This window comes from Lipotes vexillifer, unplaced genomic scaffold (genome assembly GCF_000442215.2).
Source record: "Lipotes vexillifer unplaced genomic scaffold, Lipotes_vexillifer_v1.1 scaffold71, whole genome shotgun sequence".
In the NCBI taxonomy this organism is placed as follows: Eukaryota; Metazoa; Chordata; class Mammalia; order Artiodactyla; family Lipotidae; genus Lipotes; species Lipotes vexillifer.
This window is the reverse complement of record NW_006793703.1, coordinates 7,452,168-7,470,070: the sequence shown is the minus strand read 5'-3', so window position 1 is coordinate 7,470,070 and position 17,903 is coordinate 7,452,168. Positions and strand designations below refer to the sequence as shown.

At 39.2% G+C, this 17,903-nt stretch overlaps 1 protein-coding gene across 2 annotated transcripts; it reads left to right on the top strand.

Annotated features, from left to right (window-relative positions):
- Positions 1-12,335: 12,335 nt before the first annotated feature.
- Positions 12,336-17,372, top strand: PRSS37 (serine protease 37). Of its 2 annotated transcripts, none has more exons than XM_007466631.1 (5): positions 12,336-12,450; positions 14,108-14,249; positions 15,540-15,793; positions 16,410-16,546; positions 17,116-17,370. In XM_007466631.1, exons 1-5 carry the CDS (start codon positions 12,417-12,419, stop codon positions 17,254-17,256), a joined length of 708 nt encoding a protein of 235 aa, XP_007466693.1. In that variant the 5' UTR covers positions 12,336-12,416; the 3' UTR covers positions 17,257-17,370. The 2 variants fall into 2 exon arrangements, with proteins under 2 accessions (XP_007466693.1, XP_007466694.1); XM_007466632.1 differs by having other exon boundaries at positions 12,417-12,450; positions 15,540-15,790; positions 17,116-17,372.
- Positions 17,373-17,903: the final 531 nt, after the last annotated feature.

The following is a 17,903-nucleotide window of genomic DNA, read 5'->3' as shown; positions in this document are numbered from 1 at the left end:
CCCAGCCTTGAAGCCTTAACAGAGTAGATTGCTCCCCATCACTTACGGTAAGAAGCAGTGTGCTGCCGTTATCACCCACTGAGGAGCAATCAGAGTCCCCTTATAGGACTGGTAACTGGATTTCAGGTATAATAAATAGAAAAGATGACTTAGGTCTTCACTGTCTTCAATAACAAATGAGATAACACCTGAAACACAGAGAGGGGAGAATCAGGGATACAACCCAGCTGATTAATGGAAACTTGGTGTGGTTATGGAGATTTCAAGACACCAGTGTCCAATGATATCAATATTTACCACATTAATCACTTAGCCTACCATGTGGTACTAGAGTTCCATACTGCACAAACACTGTACTGTACTAAGCACTTTAGGTACTTTTTAAATGTTTTTCTAATTTTCACAGGAAAAATTTTTTTAAAAAACTCTGGGGTGGATACATTTTATATTATTTTACAGAGTAAAAGCTTAACATTAGGAGACTTACTTAAAGCCATACAACTAGTGAATGATGGTTGGTTCAAGGATTCCGATTTCAGTCTATTTGATCCTAAATCCCATGTATGTACTTCTCCTCGACATGGCCTCCCTGCTTCCCCTCACCCTGTCTGCAGCTTTCCAGAATAGCTTAGCTCATTTCCAATCTCCCAAAGGCTCAAGGTTTCTTGGTTCTATCCATAGTCACAGTAATGCAGCCTTTCCTACAACTCCCTGACTTTTCCTACTAGTGAATTGCAGGGATGCTCTGAGACTAGTCATCATGACTCCAACAGCAATAAATTCATTAATTAAATAAAAAATAAAAACTTTAATTCTTGCATGAAAACATAGGGAGAGATACTTTGTACTGATGGGCATTTAAATATAAAATAGTACTTATTCTCTGGAAATAGGTACCTGGATTCAAATTCTAGCTCTATCTTTACTAGTAGCGTGAACTTGAACAAATTATGTAAATCTCTATATCTTAATTTCCTTATTTGTACACTGAAATCATAAATGAACTTCTCTCCTAAGGTGATTGTGAAGATTAAATGTGTTAATATATGTAAGTAGCTTGAAGGAATGTTTGGCATATAATGTATTCAATAAATGTTATTTCTTACTAAGGCAGTTTCAAGAACATTTTTATGTTGATAAAGTGCAAAATAATGCTCAGAAAAAAGACATAGACAAAGCCTCCCAGGACCCACCAAATAACTAAACATCAGATATTGACTGATACCTCCCTTCTTTGCCTTACTGCTGTTTCTTTACCAGTGATAGCTCTAGCCCTAATATAATCCTCCTACCTCCTAAATAAAACTTTGGAGGTACCGAATTAGGGTTAGGGGACCCCAATTAGGTTTAGGATGTCCCTCTTCTCAACTGCATCTAATTCTGAACTGACCCCATTTCTCTAACTCCATCTTCAGAATTATCCAGCACAAGCTCAAACCCTGTAAGACACCCCTTCCAACTCCCCCTTAACTGGGACACTTCTGAGGTTCTCTGGAGTGTGTTCTCCCTGATGCATAAAGCAAAATAAATCTCACTTTAAAAAAATGACTGGTTAGTGGGTTCAACAAGTTAGATCAAATCTTGCTTTCTCCAGTTTAGGAAAGGACAGAGGAAAATATAAAAAACTATTAATTTTTAAAAAATCTACGTTCTAATCGGGGCTTCTCTTGCTATGTCAATTTATATTTCTGGGTCTATTATTGGTTTTTCATCTATACACATTACATAGTAAAGGAACAATGACTTGTACAATATCCCCAGCACTTAGCACAATGTCTAGCGCATAGTAGAAACTCAATACATATATATTATACAAATGAATTAATGAGAGATTAGAACTCACTTTGTGTGCAGGGGTCCCCTGGAAGGCTATGAAATTAATGCAATGGTTTTATGGATTCATATGTGAAGCAAGCATCATCAGAAGACTAAAAGTTAATATTATGTATACATATGCATGTACTTTTTTTTCCAAGTCTATATATGCATGCACTTATTTTTTTAATTTACTGAATACTTATATGTACCAGGAAATATTGATATATTGGATGCTAAATATAAATGGGTACCCAAGACAAAAGCAGACTTTGTCTTCATGAAATGAGGGAGGTAGACAATAAGCAAATTGTGATGAGACAATAAAAAAAACAAATTGTGATGAGACAGTAACAGTGTTTTATGAGAAAGAATAATAAGGGCAGTAAATGAAAAATCTAATTTACTTTGGTTGGCAAAGAAGTACTTGTTGGGAAAGTGACAGTTAATCTGAGACATAAAAGATGAGAAAAAACAGCCATGGGAAGGTTAGGGTAAAGAGTTTCCCAAGAGAGGAAATGCACATGCAAAGGCTCAAAAATGGGGAAGAACTAGGAGTGCTCAGGAATCTGAAAAGAACCAGTGAGACTGAAGCCTAGAGAGCAAGGAAAATATTGGCCTAAGGTGAGCCTGGAGAGGGGGCAGGGACCTCATCAAGCAGGGCTTCAAAGACATAGTCAGGAACTTGTATTTTATTCTAAGTGTAATAGAAAATTTTGAAGAATTTGATGTATGGGAGTGATATGATCCTATTATATTTTTAAAACATCACTTGCTTCCGATTAGACACAGGGTTAAAAAAGGCAAGAGTAGAAACAGGTTTATTGAAGTAGACCTAGCAAAAACTGATGTGGCTTGTGTTACTGTGGCAGCAATGAAGATGGAGAAGGTCAGGTAAGTAGATGGATATGAGACCTATTTCAAAAGTAGAGTGGACAGGAGATCCAGTTAAATACTATTTTGATGATAAAATACAAATTGCTTTAGCATGTATAGTTAATTCACCTTTTTGTTATAAGTTTTTAATAACATCATAAAAAGACTCAAGGGCTTCCCTGGTGGCGCAGTGGTTGAGAATCTGCCTGCTAATGCAGGGGACACGGGTTCGAGCCCTGGTCTGGGAACATCCCACATGCCGCGGAGCAACTGGGCCCGTGAGCCACAACTACTGAGCCTGCGCGTCTGGAGCCTGCGCTCCGCAACAAGAGAGGCCGCGACAGTGAGAGGCCCACACACCGCGATGAAGAGTGGCCCCCGCTTGCCACAGCTAGAGAAAGCCCTCGCACAGAAACGAAGACCCAACACAGCCAAAAAGAAATAAATTTAAAAATTAATAAAATTCCTACCCCCAACATCTAAAAAAAAAAGACTCAAAATATTTTAAGACTAAAAGGGGTTCTCATGCTCAAAAAGGCTGAGAACCACTGGCATAGGTAGTGTTCTCATTCCTTCTTACTCTAAGCTCTTCCAGTACATAAATCTAAGTCTTATTTAACTCCCATAATCTATCCCTGATTCCAGACCATCTCTCACTAGCTTCTAAGTCTGCATTACCACTAGATCCAACTTATCTCTAGCAACAAGACATCCAGGGTCCCTTGAAGCCACTGGGACTTCCAAGGAAAGGTGAAGAACAGATCTTCTCCTAATTAAGACTGAGTTATGTACCTGGCTGAGCCCCCCAGCTAAATATTGGTCCTATACTCTAAAATGTGTCCACGTTTTTTTCCACCAAAGCCCTGATGCCCTGTGACCCAAGGTACTGTGTCACTCTTAACAGAGCTTTATAAAGTCACTGATTCTAAGAACTCATTATAAACTTACATACACTGACTCTTTTCCCCCCCTCCATTTCTTATCAGACCCTGCCTGTTTTTACTTCCCTCTCTACCCAAGTTAGATTCCTTTATTTATCATTTCAACTATGCTCTTATTCTTTGGAACTCCCTTGTCCTAACACCCTTGAGCCATACTTCAAATGGCCAAATCTTAACTCCATTTTAATGCACCTATATGCCTTCACTGTATCTGTAGCTTTAACTTTCTTAATTTCTCATAGAACACATTAACTACACCCTCCTCTTAGAAACAGACTCCCCTGACTTGTGTAAAATCACATTTTTATTCCCTCCTGACTCTTAAGGTACTTCACTGGTCTCTCATCTTCTACCCTCCAAAACATGAAAGCTCAACTTCCAGTTGATTCAAGATGGAGTAGCCCCATTCCTCCCAGCTCCTCCCTTTTACAACTAAAAGAACCCTGCACAACAAACACAACAAACAAACATAGACTCAAAGTTGAAAAGAAGGAAGTGTACTGCCTAGAAAACTGGGGACTTAAGGAACAACATGGCAGTAACTTCCCTGCATTTACCTTTTATTTATATCTCCAAAGATCCAGGACAGGGCACAGGAGCAGCCCACAACCCAGAACCTCCAACAGACAAAGACAAAAAAACAAACAAACAAACAAACAAAAAAAACACAAAATGACCTCCAAGTAAAAACCTGCTGCTCCTAGTTACAGGAAAGGGAAAAGGGTGGTCTAACAGGACATCTTATGGACAATACCCACCCTACTCTAACCAAACAACAGAGGAAAAAATGCCCACACACCATGGCTTCACCAGGGCTGAGCAGGCAGCTCATCTTCTATCCCCAATCCCAGTGGAAGCAGGCTTCCTGTTAGACCACCTTTTCCCTTTCCTGTAACTAGGAGGAGGTGTTTACTAAAGGCTCTAATGGATAAAGGAGGCAGCATGCAATCACAGAAGGGGAAATATAAGCAGAGAATTGGAAATCTCAATAAAGAACCAAAAAGAAATGTTAAAAATAAAAAACACTAACAGAAACATGCTTTTGATAGGTTTATTAGTAGACTGGACATGGCTGAGGAAAGAATCTTTGAGCTTCCACATTTATCAATAGAAACTTCCAAAGCTGAAAAAAAGGGAACAAAGACTGAAAAATACAGAACAGAATATCCCAAAACTGTGAGACAACTATAAAATGTGTAACATATGCATAACGAGAATACCAGAAGGAAAAGAGAGACGGGAACAGAGGAATATTTGAAATAATAATAACCGAGAATTTCCTCCAAATTAATGACATATCAAATCACAGATCCAGGAAGCTCAGAGAACACCAAGCAGGATAAGTACCAAGAAACTACACTTGAACATATCACTTTCAAACTACAGAAAATCAAAGATTAAAGAAAGAATCCTGAAAGAAGCCAGAGGGAAAAAACACCTTACCTATGGAGGAACAACAACAAAAAAAGAATTATATCCAACTTCTCCTCAGAAGTCATGCAAACAAGAAGAAAGTGGAGAAAAATATTTGAAGTATTGAGAGAAAATAAACACCAACCTAGAATTTTGTACCCTGTGAAATTATCCTTCACAAGTGAAGGAGACAGACTTTGTCGATAAACAAAAATTAAGGGAATTTGTTGCCAGTAGACCTACCCTGAAAGAAATGTTAAAATAAAATCTTTAAGAGAAGGAAAATAATATACAACACCAACTCAGATCTACATAAAGAAAGGAAGAGCATTAAAGAAGAAATAAGCAAAGGTAAAAAACATTTTTCCTATTTTTAATAGTAATTCATATCTATTATATCATAATAGATAACAGCTTGCTTAAAATAATAGTAGCAACTATGTATTCAATTATGTATGCTTACATATACACATATATATGTGAAATGACAGCAATGTTATAAGGGACAGGAGGGAGGAACTAGGATTACTTTGTTATTATAAGGTACTCCACACGACCTGTGAACTGGCATAATGTTATCTGAAAGTGGACTAGGATTAGTTGCAAATGTATATTGCAAGCTCTGGGGCAACCATATAAAAACAGGAAAGTATAAAGAAGAGAAGTATAACTGATATGCTAAGAAAGGAGAGAAATTGGAATCATATAAAATGCTCAGTTAAAACCACGAAAGGCAGAAAAAGAGTGGAAGACAAAAACAAACATTCTTATTATTGTTAATAAGAAACAGTAACAAATATGGTAGATATTAATCCAACTATATCAATAATCACTTTTGAATGTCAATGGTCTAAATGCACCAATTAAAAGATGGAGATTGTCAGAGTGGATTAAAATATAAGACTCAACTATACGTTGTCTACAAGAAACCCACTTTAAATATAAAGATGCATATAGATTAAAATTAAATGGATGGATAAAGGTATATCATACTAAGACTAATCAAAAGAAAGCAGGAATAGCTATACTGATTTGAGACAGAGCAGACGTCAAAGCAAGGAAAGTTACCAGAGATAAAGAGGGGCATTATATTATGATAAAGGTGTCAAGTATCCAAGAAGACATAACCACTCTGAATGTGCATGTGCCCAATGAGAGGGCCTCAAATTATATGAGGTAAAAACTGATAGAACTGAAAGGAGAAATAGTTGAATCCACTATCATAGCTGGAGACTTCAACACCCCTCTATCAGAAATGGACGGTTCCTCATCAACAGACAAATGGATAAAGAAGATGTGGTACATATGTACAATGGAACATTACTCAGCCATAAAAAGGAACGAAACTGGGTCATTTGAGGAGACATGGATAGACCTCAAGACTGTCATACAGAGTGAAGTAAGTCAGAAAGAAAAAACAAATATCGTATATTAACGCATATATGTGGAATCTAGAAAAATGGTCTAGATGAACCAGTTTGCAAGGCAGAAATAGAGACACAGACGAAGAGAACAAACATATGGACACCAAGGTGGGGGGGTGGGATGAATTGGGAGGTCGGGGTTGACATATATACACTGATACGTATAAAATAGATAATTAATGAGAACATGCTGTATAGCACAAGGAACTCCACTTCGCTGTACAGTAGAAACTAACACAACATTGTAAAACAACTATACCCCAAATAAAAAAAAAAAGAAAGAAATGGATGGTTCCTGAAGGCAGAAAATTAATCAGGACATAGTTGAACTCAACAGCACCTTCAATCAACTGGATATAGTAAAAAAGTTACAGAATACTTTATGCAAAAACAGCAGAATATATATATTTTTCAAGCTCACGTGAAAAATTCATCAAGTTAGACCACATTCTGTGTCCTACAAGACACATAATAAATTTAAAAGAATAGGAAACATACAGTTTCTGCTCTCAGGCCACACTACAATTAAATTAGAAATCAATAACGGAAAGATAGCTAGAAAATCCCAAAATACATGGGGATTAAACAACTTACTTACAAATAACACATGGGTCAAAGAAACCTCAAAAGGAATTTAAAAATATTTTAACTAAATTAAAATTAAAACACAATTTACCAAATTTGTGGATGCAGGAAAAACAGTGCTGAGAAGGAAATTTTTAGCATTTGGAGGTATATATTAGAAAAGAAAAAAAAGATCTAAAGTCAATAATATGTTTCCACCTTAGGAAGCTAGAAAAAGTAGAGCAAATTAAATCCAAAATAAGCAGAAGAAAAGATATTACAATATTATAATAATTGGAGCAGAAATCAAAGAAAATGAAAATAAGAAATAGAGAAAATCAACAAAACCAAAAACTGGTTCTTTGAAAAGATCAGAAAAATCAATAAGCCTTAGCCAATATAACCAAGAATAAGAGAGGACACAAATTACTAATATTAGAAGTGAAAGAGGAGATATCACTACCGACCCCATGGACAGTAAAAGGACCATAAAGGAATACTATAAACAACTCTATGCCTGCAAACATGAAAACCTAGATGAATTCTGTGAAAAACATAATCTGCCAAAACTCAAACAAGAAGAAATAGACAATCTAAATATGCTTATATCTATTAGAGACATCGATTAAACAATAACCTTCCAAAACAGAAAAACACTGGGCCCAGATGAGGTCAGTCATGAATTCTACCAAACATTTAAGTAAGAAATTATACCAATTCTCTGCAACCTCTTTCAGAAGACAGAAGCAGAGGGAATATTTCCGAAATCATTCTATTAGGCCAGCATTATCCTAATAACAAAAACAAAGTCATTACAAGAAAACTACAAAAAAAAATCCCTCATGATCATAGATGCAAAAATCCTCAACAAAACATTAGCAAATCAAATCCAACAATGTATAAAAAACATTATACATACACTAAGACCAAGTGGGATTTCTGCTAGGTATGCAAGACTGATTCAACATTTGAAAATCCATTAGGAGCTTCTTCCCTATGTTTTCTTCTAGGAATCCCATGGTTTAAGCATTTAATTCATTCTGAGTTACTTTTTGTGAGTGGTGTAAGACAGCGTTTCCCATTTCATTTTTTTGCGTGTGGTTATCCAGTTTTCCCAATACCATTTGTTGAAGAAACTATCCTTTCTTCATTGAGTGTCCTTGGCTCTCTTGTCAAGTGTCAACTGAGTGTACATACAGGGGATTATTTCCGGGCTCACTATTCTGTTTCACTGTTCTATGTTTCTATTTGTATACCAATACCACAATGTTTTAATTATTATAGCTTTGCAGTATAGTTTGAAATCAGGAAGTGTGATGCTTCTGGCTTTGTTCTCAGGATTGCTTTAGCTATTTAAGGTCTTTTGTGATTCCATACAAATTTTAGGATTTCTTTTCTATTTCTGTAAAAAAAGTCATTGGAATTTTGATAGGGATTGCATTAAATCTATAGATGGCTTTGGATAGTATGGAAATTTTAACAATATTCATTGTTCCAACCCATGAACATGGGATATCTCAATTTGTTTATGTCTCCTTTAATTTCTTTCTTCAAAGTCTTATAGTTTTCATTGTACATATCTTTCACTTCCTTGGTTAAATTTATTCCTAAGTATTTTATTGTTTTTGATGCTACTGTAAATGGGATACCATAAAACTCCTTGAAGGAAACATAGAGAGGAAACTCCTTGACATGGGTCTTGGCAACGACTTTTTTGACATGACACTAACAGCACAAGCAACAAAAGCAAAAATCAACAAGTGAGGCTACATCAAACTAAAAAGCTTCTGTACAGCAAAAGAAACAATCAACAAAATGAAATTGTAACCTACAGAATGGGAGAAAATATTTGCAGACTATATAAAGAGATAAAGGGTTAATATTCAAAACATATAGAGGACTCATACAACTCAAAAACAACAACAACAAAAAAACAATTTAAAAATGAGCAGAGGAACTAAATAGACTTTTTTTTCCAAAGAAGACATCTAAATGGCCAACAGGTACATGACAAGATACTCAACATCACTAATCACTGGGAAATGCAAATCAAAACCACAATGAGATATCATCTCACACCTGTTTGAATGTCTGTCATGAAGAAGATACAAAAATCCTTAACAAATATCAGAAAATTAAATCCAATTGCAAAGGAAGAAATATAATTGTCCCTTCCTGTAGACGACATGATTGTCTACAGAGAAAATCCCAAGGAATCTACAAAAAACTCCTAGAATACATGAGTTCAGCAAGGTCAGGGAATACAAAATCAACACATAAAAATCAGCCGCACTTCTATATACTAACAATGAACATATGAAACCTAAAATTAAAAATGCAATATGATTTACAAGCACTCCAAAGAAAATGAAATAATTAGGCATATAGTTAACAAAATATGTACAGAATCTTTATGCTGAAAAATTTTAAATGTTGAAGAAAGAAATCAAAGAACTAAATAAAAGGAATAACATGCTGTGTTCATGGACTGGAAAACTAAACATAGTAAAGGCAGCAATTGTCCCCAGACTGATCGATAGGTTTAATGAAATTCCTATCAAAATTCCAGCAAGGTCTACTAATTATGGAGAGAAGCTTATTGAAAATTTATCAGACATTCAGATGAGGTTTTAAGCCCATAATAAAAGTTTTAGGACTTCCCTGGTGGCGCAGCAGCGCAGGAATCCACCTGCCAATGCAGGGGACTCAGGTTTGAGCCCTGGTCCAGGAAGATCCCTCATGCAGCGGAGCAACTAAGCCCGTGCGCCATATTACTGAGCCTGAGCTCTAGAGACCACGAGCCACAGCTACTGAGCCTGCATGCCACAACTACTGAAGCCCGCATGCCTAGAGCCTGTGCTCCGCAACAAGAGAAGCCACCGCAATGAGAAGCCCGCACACCACAACGAAGAGTAGCCCCTGCTCACCACTAGAGAAAGCCCGTGCACAGCAACAAAGACCCAATGCAGCCAAAAATAAAAATTAAATTAAAAAAAAAGTTTTAGTTAGGTTCTACAAATGACTGAGCCTGTACAGAAAATGACTAGTATATTACCTATTTCCCAAACTTTCCTATTCCTAATCCATCAGCTCTCCCTCTCCAACAAAGCTCCACAGCCTCATCTCCTAGTAGAGCCCCAATCAAGCATGAGATACCTTCAGTCACTCACCAGTTATCATCAGCAAGGTTAATAGGATACACTTCATGCTGATGCCTGAATCTTGTCCTGAGGATAAGGCTGTAGTGGAAACTAACAGGCACAAAGCAGGGATAGAAGGTATATCCTGCTTGGGGATTCTGAACAGCAGGAGAAAGTGCAGGTGAGAGAACTGGGGATGAGGATTCTACAAGTCTGTCATTTAGAGACTTCTCCTTCCAGTATTGATCCTTGGTGTAAACAAAATCCTTAGAAACAAAATCTGAGTAAAAGAATGGCAAGTTGAGCAACAGTAGAGAGGCACATGCATTAGTTCAAGTGAGACAAGATTATGGCCTGGATCGGGGTGACAGCAGTGAGAATGGAAAGATATGGATGGCTTTAAGAGACTTCGGGAAGTAGGATGGACTTTGGGATTGAGTGATCAGAAAAATTTTTTTTAAGTGGAAGGTAGAATTGTCTTCTAAAATAAGGAAAACAAGTAGCAGAATGAATTTGAAAGGCTGGAGGAATAAGGAGTTTAATTTTGACATGCTAAATTTCAGGAGCTGAGAGGAGACACAAACAATGGTTTCCAGGAGGCAGTTGTATATGTGGGACCAGAACTCTGGGCTAGAGATACCAATGTGAAGCTCACCAACAGGTAGCAGCGTCCCCAGTGCCAAGGCCTCCAGAAAATCTGCTTTTCTGCTCTTAGTCCTCACATCCTCGAACAAGCCTCAAACTCCCTTCCTGGTCCAGAATCTTTCCAAAAGATCTAGGATAACAACCTGAAAGTAAAGTATATCTCTTTCCCAAATTTTTACCTGTTTTAACTAATCCCACCCCCACCAGAGAAAACCTTCCATATCTCCATCCTGTCTAGAAACATCAAATATATTTCATAAACCAGCCCTACTCCCAATGTAGCTCTGTGTTCATTGTGAGGTTCAAGAAAGTATGCGTCATGTTAATTTCTCATTCCACACTTCAGGGAATTTGTGTGAGGGACTGTATAGCTTTCCCAGACCCATTAATGCTGGTTAATGAGCTGAAGCCTGGAGGATGTGGTTGAAAAGTGGTGGGTATCCAGTAGTAAGATGTAGATTGTACTTCTAGTCTTTCCAGCCATGTGTGATTTGAGAAAATCATTTAAATTCACTGTTTCGGGTTTGTCACCTACAGGTCAGGAAAAAAGAAATAATAATACCAGCCCCACCCCTGTCTTGTCTTTCCAGGGTTGCTGTGACACTGGAATGAGATTATGAGTTTAGGAAACTTTCAGGGGCTAGAATGATACAAAGCATAATTAATTTTACATCTCATACTATCCTGATATAAAATCACCACTAACAATGTCTGTAAAGAACTTAGCTCAGTGCCTGGGATGCAGTAAGTGCTCAATGAATGTTAACTATTAGCATCACTGCTCTTTGTGTTCCCAACTAGCCAGGGATGACGGTGGCAGCCTGTTATTGGCTGAGAAATCTTTTCATTAGGTAAAAAACACTTAGAGGTACTGTCTTCTGAATCGCCACCAACCATTCAGTAGATCCTAGATCTAATGTAATCTAGAATGTAAGGCATTCTCCAACTGTCAAAACAACCGCTCAATGAATGCTTTCCATTTCCACATTTCCATAGCTCAAAGCTGCTGATCACAACAGCCAGACCAAGCTGGTGATGATGGCTGAGTGATGAAATAGTGACCACTGGGAAAGATGAAGTTAGTGTAATAAAGATGGGAGGGGCTGAAAGAAAGTATAAGTAACTGTTAGGGAGTTCAGAGCAAACCTGAGCACGCTACACTGTCTTCGTGAAATAAGGTGGAGAATCCTGTCCCCCACAGCCCTGGCCTGAAAAACTCCATGGGGAGATAAGTCCTAAGCCTGCAGCTCCCTTTCCCACAGACAGTTTAACTACTTTTAGGCAGATGGGCTTTTAGGGACAGCAAATCGAGGGACCTGGATCCAGAAGTCTAGGAACTAGGCTTCCTTGTCCTTCCCTAAGAGACCCCAATAGAGGCACAGTCCCCCACCTTCCCTGGAGCAGAAGGGCCTCCATCTGCCTATCTGCAGCCCTCTTCCTCCTTCCTCTTTATGCCCCCATGCTTTTCAATCCCACTGTGTGCCCCCATGCCTAACCATACCCACTGACTCTCCTAGGTGTTCCTGAGGAAAATACAGAGCTGAGAGCTCCATTTTCTGCTGGTCTTCCGCACCTCACAAGGAAAGATCTAGACGGCTATGAAATTTATCTTCTGTTTGAGTGTCCTTGCTGGTATGTATCCATGACTTTCTACTCTGTCCTATGAGGCACGGGTTAATACAGGATGGAGTGAGGCAGAGGCAGGACGTGTGGAAGGTGCAAAAGAAGAGTCAAGAAAAACTGTCAGAAGCATAATTAGGGGTCTCCCCTCTCAGACTCCAAAGGCTCTCGGGACAGGCTGAGCCTCCAGTGCTAAGCTATGGGGTAGGTTATGGTGTACACCTGCCTCAGAGAATGCTCAACAGTGAGTGTTCCACCCTGGTTATTCCAAAATGTGGGCTTCATCACACAGTGGGCAAGCCTAATGTAGTCACAAGGACAGAGTACTCATTTTGACATCTGATATGCCCCCTTTTCCAAAAGCTTTGAGACTCAGAATGCAGGGAATGGAGAATGTGGGAGCAAAAGATCAAATGCTAGGGCCCTATGTCCTACACTTCCTGAGTACCATGAAATTCTTCTGATGGCAGAATTTGCTGGTGAGGCCTCTCCTACCACACCCTGACTTGCCTAGGTTGCATCACAAATCAGCTGTGTGAGCTTGGACAAGTTAGTTAATCTATCTGTGCTTCAGTTTCTACAGCCAAAATGGGGATATTACTACCTACACTATAGAGTCATTGTGAAGATTAAATAAATCCATGTTAAGCACTTAGAACAAGAGCTCAATGTCTCTTGTCCTTAATAATACTCCACCATTTTTCCCTTGGGGTTTCTAACTGTGTGACCACACAGAGAAGGGTGTGGTGAAGTACAGGACTGGGCTTGGGGAGGATTAACATAAGAACCAAGGGCAGCTGAGACAAGAACAATATCTCTGATACTAGAATCAGCCTTCCTCCTCTTCATTCTCTAGTTTTTTTTAATAATATAATTCATTTATAAAAGCACTGCATGTTCATACTAGAAAATTTGGAAATATTAAAAAGTAGAAACACTAAACATCATTCATAATCCCACCTCAGTCAACACATGCTAATGCATTGTCTGAATTTACTACCAGGCTTTATTTTTAATGGTTTATTTTTGTTTCTTTACTTGTTTTTAGACAATTAGATTACTGGATTAATGTACATTTTTATTTTTTAACTTAAAGGTTATCAATATTTCCTTTGCTGTTTAATATTCTTTACAAATACAATTTTAGTATATATGATGTCCCATTTGTTCATATACTTTTGTATTTCAATGTCCAACATTACTGCATTGGACACTCATATTTCAACCATTTAGCTATTATAAATAGTGTTAAAATGAGCATATTTATTAATAATCTTTGTCTACATCTGATTATTTCTTTAGAATCAAGAATTCTTGGCTTTGGAAATATTAGGTCAAAGTTGACGAACCATTTACAATTCTTGATGCCCATTTCTAAATTGCTGTTCAAGAAAATAGAATAAATTCCCATTCCTATAAGCAGCAAATGAGTCTCTCTCATTGTACTTTCTTAGACTGAATATTACCAATATTAAACAAAAATGATTAGTATAAATATTAGATGAAACACGTGCCATTTTGATTTACATTTTTATTCAAAAAAAATGTCAAACATTTCCACATTTCCTGGCCAACTGATTACTTCTTTAAAATCATCCATATTTCTATTCAACTAGGAAGTTGTTGATTGTCTTATTCGTTCTAAGAACATCTTATATATGTTTCTCAGGGACATTTTTCCCCGCTCACTCATCTGTGCAGAAAGAAGACCATGCCCCCTATTTGGTATACCTCAAGTCTCACTTCAACCCCTGTGTGGGTGTCCTCATCAAAAGCAACTGGGTGCTGGCCCCTGCTCACTGCTACCTACCGTGAGTGCTGGGCATCCTTACCCACACAACACCTACTACTCATTCTGCGCCGGTGGTTCTCAAGTAGAGGCAGCTTCCCCTCCAGGGTATTTACATTTGGCAAAGGCAGACATCTTTGGCTGTCACAATGGGATGAGGGATGCGGGGAAGCTGTGCTAAGGGCGCCTACCCAGCGAACAGAGGCCAGGGCAGGGATGCGGCTAAACACCCTACCGCGCACAGAGCAGCCCCACCGCAGAGCAGTACCCAGCCCCAAACGTCAGCAGTGCTGCTCTTGAGGAGTCCCGTTCTACGTACTATGCCTCCTCAGTCTCCCGTTGGTTTTTCAAGTTTTTTACTGGCAATAGGAATGTGTTTTGTCAGTTAAGGGACCAGCAGGTAACTGATGGTACACTCAAATTTGATTAAGTTGAGGAGAGTTCATAAAAAGAACTAATGACAAAGATATGGTCTCGTTATAGGGAAAACACAGGGAATAGTTCAGTCCCTCCGCGTTTAGTATTAGAAAGGTGCAGTTACTACCCCTAGACCTAAAGCGGCAGGGGAGAGAATGTTTACAAGGGGAGAGGGGGAAAGAAAGAGAGAGAGAGACAGAGAGAGAGACAGAGAGAGCGCTGTGCACAGGGACTGCCTGATAGGGGCTGTAACCATTGGTCGAGAGACAGCCAACAGCCACGTCCTGTGGCAACCTTACAGGAAGAAAGATGGGAGGATAAATACTCCAAACTCTCCCTTTTCCCTCCCCTTACTTTCCGGTGCTTCTTATTGGCCAAATACCAATCAAACGCTAGAGGACCAGAAAGCCCACTGACTTAATCCACATATATCACCTTCCAAAGAGCAGGATGAAAGAGTTGTGAGTAGATCTGATGAAGCAAACAGGAGATACCCAACACTCAAGTCACCTCATTCTCTTACCTCCACCAGAATGGAAATGCCCAATCTGATAGGCTGGAGCTGAAAAGGAAGGAAAATAATATTTCTATGCCATGCATCCTTTTCTTCTCCACTACATTAAGGACACTACATAACAAAACATAGTGGTTAAAGGCTCCACCACTCAACTGTGTGACATGGGTGAATACTCTTACGTGCCTCCGTTACTTCATCTGTAAAATGGGGATTCAAAATAGAATCCACCTCACAGATTTGTTGTGAGTGGTAAATGACATAATCCAGAATCCGGATAAAGCCCTTGGCAAAGTATCTGGCACACTATAACATTCAACATCAGCTTAGATGATGATGACGATGATGATGATGATTACTTCCAACCCTTTACCCCTCCAGAAACCTGAAAGTGATGCTGGGAAATCTCAGGATCAGAATCAGAGATGGGACAGAGCAGATAATTGACCCTATCCAGATTGTCCGTTACTGGAACTACAGTCATAGTTCCCCCCAGGACGACCTCATGCTCATTAGGCTGGCTAAGCCCGCGATCCTCAACCACAAAGTCCAGCCCATTCCCCTCGCCACCAGCACCGTCAAGCCAGGCACAGTCTGTGTGCTTTCAGGCTTGGACTGGAGCCAAGACAACAGTGGTGAGTACACTCCCCACAGAAAACCAGGGCCATCGGTTATCCCCGAAGAGGAGCACCCACGTCTGTACAGCTGAGAGGGGAGAACGGATGGGGACCAACGGGAGACACTATATGAGCGGCCTGACAAAGAGGCCCTCCCAGAAGCCCACAGTTCCTCCCTTCCCAGGGTGACTAATGCTCCACTGCTTCCTCAGAGCTTTGGCAGAGGGGGCCACCGGGCCACCTGACTGCACAGAGGCCACGCCATTCCTGATCATCAGAGGCACAACTCTCGCTGAAGAGTCTGTGCTCTGCTCTCCCACACCGGCTCACTTAACGCGTGGAGGACACCTGAGAACCTGAGTCAGGTCACCTCTTATGCCGCCAAGAACAGACACAGAGAAGAAAGAAAACTCTGCTTTTTAAAGGGACATAAAGGCTATTTCAAAATCCTCAAGATTAACTCTCCTAACCATGCACAAAATCATGTCTTCCCTTTGTCTCATTATTTTCTTCAGACACACACAAAACACCAGTTGAAATAGAAGGTGATAATTGGAGCGCTAAATAACAATTGTGGGAAAAAAAAACAACAATTGTGAACAGGAAGGTTTCTTTTATCCCTGTCTTCCCTCAGGCAGACACCCTGATTTAAGGCAGAACCTGGAGGCCCCCATGATGTCTGATGCAGACTGCCAGAAAACCGAACAAGGAAAAAGCCACAGAAATTCCATATGTGTTAAATTTGTGAAAGTGTTCAGTCGAATTTTTGGGGTAATCTTTTCTCTCTATTCAACTTTCACTTACTTGTATTATATATGTCCAGTTAACTATTTAATCGTGATATTTAAAAACTTGAAAGCCCACAGCTTCATAATTTTTTGAAAATTTGATAAGGCTGCAGCAAAGCCCCCCATTACCTTCAGTAAAGGGCCCTCCTTAGAGATGTCTGTATTCATTAAAGGGCATCACGCAGTACCTAGAGTTAATAACACTTTGCTAGGTTTTTATTCTCATAGATGCAACTTTGAAATGGGCATTGCCTTTAAAAAATTAATCCAAACTTTTCACAAATTGAAACTGGCTTCACCAGTTCAAACAAATGGAGTTTGACTCATTTTACATGTGAGTTCTAGAAAGATTTTTCTCTGACTTTCTCAATGTCACACAAGATTAGTTACGACAAAGCTAGATAAATGACTCAAGCTTCCAGTCTCCCAATTCAGTGCTCTTTTCTTGATGCAGCATGCTACCTCTAGACAGGGCGCATCCACGTTGCGGACGAGAGGGCTCCTATAGGGAGAAGATCTGACCATATCTTTCTCTCTCCCTCTCTCTTGTAGGAGGTGGCCGTTGCTACTGTCATCTGCAAAGGCAAGCTACAGGGGATCGAGGTCGGACACTTCATGGGAGGGGATGTGGGTATCTACACCAATGTTCAGAAATATATCACCTGGATTGAGAACGTCACTAAAGACAAATAAGACCATACTACTCCCTCTGCATCCCAGTGGCTCTGCCATTGACAATACTAACCACAACTTTCCCCAAATTCAAAATAAAACGTCCAAATAGAAATATCTGGATGTATCACACCAGTATCCTATGTTTTCTTATTTGTGTCTCTGTCCATATCCTATAATGATCTGAAGAACCAAGAACAAAACATGAAATAAGCACTTTCTACACTGTACTGGGTTATATCCATTATCTCATTTAAAGCTTATAACAAGCCTTTGAGGTTATCGTTTATTCCTACTTTACAAATAAGAAAACTGAGACTAATATAGGTTACTTAACGTTATTATAGCTGGTAAATATCAGAACCTGAAATGGAACCCCAAAATGTCAGATTTTCAGCCCTGTGCTCTTAGCCTCGAAATTATAGGCAAGTCCATAGCATCACAACAGATGCTGGCTTCTGTTTTCCTGCTACCTCTCTTAACATTCAAAGGGCTTGAAGCTCTCAATTGTGTCTCAGATCTTGGGTACTGAAATAAACTCTCCAAAAAATGCAGCACGCTGAAGGGAGAGAGCTAGTGGATGGGTAGGAGGTTGAAAAGAAATGTCAGGACAGTGACAACAATCACAAATCAAGTCCAAAGGGAGGCCTGGCAGCTCCAGAGCAAGA

Bases quoted from the DNA above. Each gene is read 5' to 3' on its own strand.
- PRSS37 (XM_007466631.1), top strand. From the start codon at position 12,417: ATGAAATTTATCTTCTGTTTGAGTGTCCTTGCTG. The intron at 14,250-15,539 runs GTGAGTGCTGGG...TTACCCCTCCAG, and splicing joins CCTGCTCACTGCTACCTACC to AAACCTGAAAGTGATGCTGG. The intron at 15,794-16,409 runs GTGAGTACACTC...GTCTTCCCTCAG, and splicing joins CTGGAGCCAAGACAACAGTG to GCAGACACCCTGATTTAAGG.